The sequence below is a fragment of the Camelus ferus genome, chromosome 33 (assembly GCF_009834535.1).
Source record: "Camelus ferus isolate YT-003-E chromosome 33, BCGSAC_Cfer_1.0, whole genome shotgun sequence".
Lineage (NCBI taxonomy): Eukaryota > Metazoa > Chordata > Mammalia > Artiodactyla > Camelidae > Camelus > Camelus ferus.
The window spans coordinates 17,088,191-17,096,905 of NC_045728.1; the positions used below are offsets into that span (position 1 = coordinate 17,088,191).

The window sequence follows — 8,715 nt, forward strand, 5'->3', positions numbered from 1 at the left end:
AAAATGAATTATTCTTCAATGTACAAATAATAACGTCTCACTTGGTAATTTCCCTTCTAGGAACTTACCCCCAATTCCTCCTCTCTAGGAAAACTGAAAATGCAGAGAGTTATATACACAAAAATTATAAACTGCAAATTATTTATTATACGTGAAAACTGGAAACTGTATAATGTTAAATAATAAGGAAATTGCTGTGAAATAGGATTCATCTACAAAGTAGAACACTATGCAGCTATTAAAAATGTTTTATAGAGTTCTATTTAATAAGCAAAATGTTTAGGCTATAATGGTAAATGGGGGGAAGATACAACTTATAAGTGTATCTAACATGTGATCTCATCTATGGAAAAAATGCATTAAAAAAAAGACTAGAGGGAAATATGTCATAATGTCAAGAATGATTTATTCCTACTGGTGGAGGAATTAATTACACATACACTTTTTTGTGCACTATATTCTTCTTTATACTTTCCACAATAAGAATGTATTTCTTTAATAGAAAACAAAAAGTTGAAGGGCACAAATGACTTTTCTGAAATTTTACTCAACAGAAACAAAACAAAACAAAACAAAACCATGTAAAACTAGCCATCTGATTAGTTAGAAGGAAGTTCTTTGCTGGTGCAGTATTAATAAAACACACTTCTCAAGGACACTCCCAGCATAGCAAACTAGCAACCACTACTGCCTAAAATAGTTTAACAGCCTAAATGCTATTATTCTTTTTCCATTATGCTAATTTTATAAAATTAGCTACTCTAATTCATAAATCACAAACCAATACGACAAAGCTTTTATGAAGTATTATGTTAGGAAGCTGGATTCTGCCACCACCTGCCTTCCCTTTTGTGTCCAAAATTTACATAGAGAGCTAACATGAGAACTCTGCTTCAGATGAGGATGTAATTACACTTCTTAAACAATGTTAAGCTACTTGATAGAACAAAATGAAGATCTCTTTTGTCTACTGATTTTTTTTCCCCCAAAAAGGCAAACAGTCTTGGATTTTCCCAGCTCTGTAGGAAATACATCACGTTTGAGTGATACGGAACAAGAGACGAAGAGTTGATTAAAAATAAGAGTCCAGTTGTTCATCACACAGAAGTTTAAACTGTAAAATTTGCCTGGGGTTCAAACTTGGGAAAAAAGACCTCTAAGTTTTAAAACACACAAACTTATACTGATGCTAATGCATATTATACTGAAGAAATTTTTCTAAACAGTAAGTATAATTATGATATTTTGCTGATATTGGTCTTTATGCCATATTAATTGTTCTCACAGTATCTACTGTAGTATGTTCAGCAATGAGAACCTCAAATAATGTTAAGTGACACTTTAAAGTTTCCACTAGCCATCTTATTTACAGTGTTTGAGGTGGTTGTCGTATTTATCAAAGATACAAAGATTTATCCAGTGAATGAAGATAACAAATACAGCTTTAAACATCCTCTTAACAAACAGCAAGAAACGACTGTATCTGTGCTAAATAATTTTTAATGCAAATTACCACAGAAGCTCACAGACAGAGCAACTTTGTAGGACTTGAGATTTACAGGACCTTTTCTCTTCTTTAATTCCTTGGTATTTCCCTTACCTCCTCATCTTTAATATCTCCAATCACACCAAATTATCCCAAGCATTCATTCATACTCACTCACCTTAAATTCACACTATTTCTTTTTATATGTTAAGAACACTTTCTTACAGAAAAGCAAAGGAAGTTGGGTTCTGCGGACTAGAAATCTCACTTTTACCTTAAATCATTTTACACACATACCCTGCACACACAATTCAGGATCTGAGCGCTCTTTCATGACCCGCCCTGTGCCATCAGCTACAAATGCGTGGTTGATCTCACTGAGAGCCAAACCCTGACACTACTACACAGTGCCCCCTAGCTCTACAAGATACATCAGGTTAAAAGCAACACGGTGTGAAATGTCAACCTCAAGAAAAAGCGTCAGTCACTATCAGCTCCATTTAAGCAGTTCTTAATAGATACTATATTACCTAAATTTGACCTAATAAGTAACAGCTGACTTAATTAACTCTTTCGACTAATACTGGTAAAAACTGATGAGAAAAAAAATATTATGAGCTCATGGATTTGGAATTCAACCACCTGACAATATAGTTCAAAAGCTCTTTGTAACTGAAATTTGCCTGACTTTTAGAGTCATTAAGCAAGGGCTCCTATAAAAATACACATTAAAAATGCCTTCTTTTCATGTAATTAAGCGGGGAAACAGCATGGCATTAGGCCATGGTTCTTTAGAGGAATGGAACCAATTTCTTCGTTTTTAAAATTGCTGGGATCAGGTTAATCTCACTAGAGTCACATTATCTATCATTACAAACTTAACCTAAATTGCTAACTCTGGTAAATTTGTGAGAGGAAAATTTGTGACCTTCGTCCTGATGCTTAAAAAAAAAAAGTCGGATTTGGGCTGCCTCAGGATCAGTAGGGGAAGGCAAAAAGTGAGGATAACATAATGACATACGTCCTTTCTTTTTGGAATTGGACTCCTTCACATTAAGCAAAATTTCTAAGAACAGCTACGAAAATCACTCAAGTTTTCAAACGTCCCTCACCTCGCACAGCCCTTCTGAAAGAGTCCTACGTTAGTCCATATTCAAACTCTAGAACATTCGCACTAATAAGGGGAAACACTGAATCGGATGAAAACTGGGGGGAGGGGGGTGCGGGGGGACAAACTGAAAAAGGATGAAACTCCAGAACAACTACAATAAGGTAGAGTACGTCAAAGACACAGGGTTTTATTCTAAAGAATGGTTTTGTTTCTCCCGTTTTTCTAAAGTATTTAATTTGCACGTCTTAAAATAGAGACCCTGAGGAGAGCAGCTTGAGGCGGTGAAAGAAAGGGGGGCGGGTTAGGTAAGAACAGAGACTTGCGAGAAAATCTGTGCGGTGCATTAGAATGTGCAATGGAAGGGGTGGGGGATGCTGGCTTCACCGTCAGGAAGGAGTCCAGGGCTTTATGAGTATATTAGCAGAATCTGGTGTGGCGTAAGGAACGCGTATTCACAGCCAGAATGCACACCTGGTAAAGGGATAACCTAGGATAAGAAAGAGCAATTCACCAACTGTGCAAATGCAGAAATGACCATTTTTAATCAGCTCTATTGTCTGGAGTATTAGATGGAAATACCTCAGGCACGATATCCAGCTAGGCCTGACACCAAATCAGGGGCACTGTCGGGCAAAGGGAGGGAGAGAGGTAGACGGTGGCATTCCCGGCCACGGGGCCCCTTCCTCGCGGCCCGCGGAGGGGCGCCGCGGGCACCGGGACCGCGCGAAGCCCCGTCCGGGGAGTCCGAGCGCAGCGGTCCCCTCCTCGGGGCTGGCGACGTCTCTCACCGCGCAGCCCAGGAGCACGGAGACTTCCCCTCCCACCCCACCCCCAGCTGAAAGCAGGGAAGACGCGGAACTTGGGCTCCGGAGCGGAGGCCACAGACCAGGTCACGGCCCGGGTGGGAGGCTCTGGGCGAAATTCCGTGTGGCCACCGGGGTGGGGTGGGGGGGCCTAGGGAAGGCAAAGCCCCAGCCGGTCGGGCTTCCAGTCGGACGACACTCGGGTCCCGGTGACCCGGCCCCGATCCCTGCGGCGCTCACCAACCCCGGGACCTCCTGGGTCCTCACACTCCCAGGCCCTCTCGCCCCAGCTGGGGAGCCGGCCTCTCGGACCTCCCTCGGCCCCCGCTGCGGCCGCCCCTCTCGGTCAACGGCTCCTCTCCAGAACCCTCGCCTCGGACGCTCCCGCCGAGCCCCGGGCCGCACCTCCGTCCTGGTGATCCGGTGCCGCCCCAGCTTCACCACGGCGAAGTTGCCCTTGCCCAGCGTGCCCTCGATGTCGTAGAACCCCACCCGGACCGGCCCGCGCTGCAAGTGCCTCGGGCCATCCGCCATGACCATGCTGGGCCCCGCTGCTAGACACGGCGGGCTGGAGCGCGGGCTGGCGGGCGGCGGGCGGGCTGGCGGCGCGGCGCGGCTCGGCTCGGGCGACGGCCGCTCGGCTCGCTGCTTTGCTCCGTCCCTCCCGCTCCGCAGGGCCCAGCCAGGCGCGCGCCGCCGCTGACGTGCGCCGACGTCAGGGGGCCGGGGCCGAGGGGCGGGGGCGGGACCGGGCCTCGATTGGTCACCATGGCGACCGGAGCACCGCCGACGTCGGCGGCGGGAGGCAGAGAGGGAGGGAGGACGGGCGGGGCCTGGACGGCGCGTTCCTTCCAGCCCCGGCGCCCTCCGCGCTCCCCGCCGCCGCGCCGCTGCCAGGGGCGGGGTCGCCGCCCGGCCCGCCCAGTTCCCCGGCCACCCAGCAGAAGGGCAAGAGCGAGCCCTGGTGGGCGGAGCGGAAGGCTGCAGGGCCCGGGGCCCGGCCCGGGTCTTCTTCCCCCGCCGCGGCGTTCTCCGCCCACGCGGGGACCTTCCCGCCAAAACCTCTCACCTCTGACTACTGTGCGTCCTAAATTTGGCTTGGGCAGACAACTGCGGCTGAGCAATGCATTGCTCACAGGCTCCTTTCTTTGTATCCTTTTCTCATCCGTTTCTATATAAATCCCTCCAAATTTGATGTCTCTGAGGAATCATTCTGACAGCAGCACGGACGCTTATAGACTCAAGGAATGTGGGCGTTGAGGAGACCCGAGAGATCACTTAACACAGGGATTTGGAGCCTCAAACGGGCTTTGGATCCCGAACCTCCTAAAATGTATGCAAATTTTTGCCACTCTGAGCTTACCTCTGGGGAGATGGGACTAAGGCTTTTATCAGATCCCCAAATATGTTGGTGACCCCGTTAGGTTAAGAAATACTTACCTAATCCAATTTCTTTTCAGGTGGGGAATCAACCTCCAAGGAATGAAGGGAATTTGCCAAGGTCACAGGGGTAGTGCTAGAGTTAGGATGGCACATCGCGACACCAGTCTTACATCTGATGTCCCAAGGAAACAGGTACAGCGCTTTTTAATATTTTAGAACATATTATGTGCCTCTACATCTTGGTTTCTAAATGCCAGTCTCCACTAAAAGGACCCATGCCTCTGGAGAAATGGCTGATTCCTGGCAGAAAGAGGGAAAGTATAAAATGCCCTTGGAAGATCTTTTGCCGGAAAGTGAGATTTTCAAAGTATGATGAGAACATGCCCAAAGGAAAGAGGAGCCAGTTTGAAGGCACCTCCACTTACCAATCTGGGACAGTTTGAATGTCACGAATGAATAATGATAGAAATGGATTATAATGCAGTGAGTTTTTAAAAAGAATCCACGAGTGCTTGCTTATTCTTACAATGTTAAATAAATAAGTATAAAAGGGGAAGAAATGATAATTCTTCCTGATGATAGAATGCCGGTTAATACCCATAGAAAAAATGATGAAATTAGGAAATCACCATTTTGCAACCATATAATTGATTCAGATAGAATTATCAATAGATGTTAAAATCATTGGGTGACAGTTCGCTGGGGAACAGGATATTTACACAGTCTCAAAGTATCCTCGGATTTCTTATTCAGAGGGATAAATACAGTACTTTCATTGCGGAGAAATCTAACAGACACCACCATGACCAAATGATCAAAGTTAATGTCACCAGTTATGGGATAAAGTGACATGATGTGCCTCCTGATGTGACGTACTGAGAAGGATACAGTATCTCTTATGTAATATTCCTGTCAAAAATACATATTCTGAATCTAACCCCCACCCAAAACTATCAGACAAATGCAAATTGAGAAACATTCTACCCAATCACTGGTCTGAGCCAGTTTCCTAAAAGGCTGAGGAACTGTTCTAGATTAAAGGATTAGAGACAAGACACCAAAACCAATGTGTGACCCAGGATTAGGAGAAAAGTCCTATAAAGGAAAGAATAGTTTCAGGACAATCATTAAAATTTGTATATGGGTTGTATATTAGATAATAGTATTCTTTAAATGTTAAGCTTCTTTAATTTTATAATTGTGTTGCGGTTTTTGACAAAGAACGCCCTTATTAAGAGATACACACTAAGGTACTTAGGGATAAAAGTTTTGGTATATGCAACTTGCTCTCAAACGGTTTAGCAAAGATCAATAAGGCAAAGAGGCAAAAATGTCAGTTTGATAAGTCTAGGTAAAAGGTATATGGTAGTTCACTGTATTGTTCTTGCAATTTTTCTGTCGTTTAAATTTTTAATGACAATTAAAATATTTATATATCTATACATTTTAGTCTATTAATTTAATTTTATTATCTTAATTTATTTTCTATTCTTTGTATAAGATCTTCTGGCTCTTGGGACCTCCACCTGCTCACTGTACTTCTGCTGGTCATTGTCCCCAAGCAATACCTGATTCTACTGTGAGTTATGTGGTTTGTAAAAGCGAGGAGGAAATTGAGAGGAGGCTATAAGACTGATGAGATTTCTGGATTGTGAGGAGTAATGTATGAAGTTTCATGTAAGTATACCAGGAGCCCACGTATGTACCCCAGTTCAAAAATAGTTCGCATATCGATTTTTCCAGCTAGATTAATGTGTTTTAATAGCTTTGGGGATTGTTCCTTTGGGAATCCAATGAAAAGCTACTTACTTAAGAGCGTGAAAATACGCATAGGGACCCACTATAACTAACTACCTCCTCTTTTAAAGTACGTCTTTGGAACAGAAATTCAGACTCATTTCTATCTGATTATCTTAAGCAAATAACCAGGCCAACTACCTCCTTGCACAATCTGAGAATAAGATGTGATTTGGGGCTGGAAAGAAGAGAAAGGGATGGCAGGGAGCACCAAAGGGTTTCTGGCAAACCAGAGTTCAATGTGAGGATGCTGAGTGTCTAGAGGTTAGAGGTAGAGAGGCTAGAGGTGGGGGAGAGGTAGGAGGGGCTATGCCCAAAATCAATCTTGACCACTTGGAAACACAGCAGGTGAAAATTCCTGGTAGGTTGTCAATGTAATCCTGAAGAGATACATGTGGACTGAGAATACAGCGAGCTTGGAATCTGTGATCCAGCTTTGCTTCCTGGATCCAAAAGATCTACTTCTCCCTCTCCGATTTCAGCCCTGTATGTCTCCTATGTGCTTTTGCTTCCATTAATTTGTAACTATATGCATTTTAGCAATTATTAATATTATCCAAGTCTTGCTTTCCTCTCCCCTTTCTCTCTCCCTCTTTTTCCTCTTTCTCTTTCCCAGCGCTGCCCTCCCATCCCCCACCTGCACACATACCATCACGACTCCGCCCCTCAGGAGAAAGAATAAAAGGGAAAAGGGAGAAAGAGATGATAAGAGAGGCTTCTTACAGTTGACATCTTTCTCATCTCCAGTTTTTGTATCGATGAGGTGGAATGCTCTAGTCACCAGATTTCCTATTGGCTTGGCCTTTAAAATCCAACATTCCCAGCTAAGGCTGTGAGTCCACTATATTTGCCTTTGAGTTGATTAACAAAATTTAAGCTAACACTTAAGCCAAAAAGGGTATACACATAGAAAGAATTAATAAAATGGTGAAAGTCTGAGATTAGAATTAATTCTATGACATACTTAACTTAGAATAAAATAGACTCAGAATGAAAATGTGGAATGGGGGGAGGAATTAACAAAGAGGTAATGAAAGAGTAATTTGAAATGTGAGGAAAGAAAACTTCATAGCTTGCAGTGCTATATATATTTTGCTGAAGGAGACCCCATGAACTTGAAAAACAAAATAGGTACTATGTGTTTCCTTGATTGTGAACAACACCTGCACTTTTACTGTTGTATCATTTTGGGGCAGAATGAACGTCAATACACCGGTAGGCTCAGGTCTGAATTCAGAGTTAGTTCAAATCAAAAATTGGTGAAATCTTTATTAAATGACGTTGCTTAGAAAAAAATAGATTACAAGGCTAGAAAGAATACTTTGTCTTTTATGTTACAAAAGGCAGAAAGTACGTCAGAAAATCCAAATTACTGACCTGTGCCAGTTACAAGTTCTTGTTATTATTATAAAATACAGGTATTCCTGAAATATGCATCCATCTGTCAGGTGAATGAACAGGTGGGTGCCACTATGTTTGAGGTACCATTATGGAAATAAACAAGAGGATTGACATTATTTAAAGAAAACTTTCTTTGGCTCTTTTAAAGGATGGGTAACCATGCCCTGGTTTTAATTTTTAAAGTGTAGTTGTAGTTGTGATGGATCTTGTCTAAATGAAGAATGTGTGATTCTCTCTAAACTTTTGAAATAATTTGAAAATTTTTGTATCTCCTCCCAGATGACAGATTTTCTGAGGAACTTAAATTTTAAAGGGATCTTAGAGAGAATCATAGGAGTCCATCTTCCCATCTGATACAGAAATCTCTAGACTTGAGAGATGACATCAAGCCTTGGTTTACTGCTTCATGCTTCATTACATGTCTCACCTGTGATCTACGTGAGATAGTTCGTATCAGGAGAAACTACGTCCTCGTATTGGCTTCATAGCTGCTGTTTTCTGACTTCTGTCCATGGTTGATTTTCTCTGGTGCAAGACATCTCAACCACACACACACTGATTGTTGTACACTTTCTTCAGGTCTCCAGGCAAAGCATTCCCCAATTCACTGTCTAGCTGACTATTTCTAGCCCTCTACCCTTTCTTCTTGTGCTTCTCTGGACTCTGGTTTCCAAGTCTCTCTTAAAATAGTGTTCCCAAAGCTGAATGCAGCAGCCCAGGGATAGTCTAAGCCC

The 8,715-nt window shown here is 43.2% G+C and overlaps 1 protein-coding gene across 3 annotated transcripts in view; it reads right to left on the bottom strand.

Annotated features, from left to right (window-relative positions):
- Positions 1–4,083, bottom strand: part of SIK2 (salt inducible kinase 2) — a 113,896-nt gene extending 109,813 nt beyond the window's left edge. For all 3 annotated transcript variants that reach the window (XM_032472721.1, XM_032472720.1, XM_032472722.1), the window contains exon 1: positions 3,806–4,083. In XM_032472721.1, coding sequence (XP_032328612.1) covers positions 3,806–3,940 — 135 coding nt within the window. In that variant the 5' untranslated portion in view covers positions 3,941–4,083. The remainder of the gene's footprint in view (positions 1–3,805) is intronic.
- Positions 4,084–8,715: the final 4,632 nt, after the last annotated feature.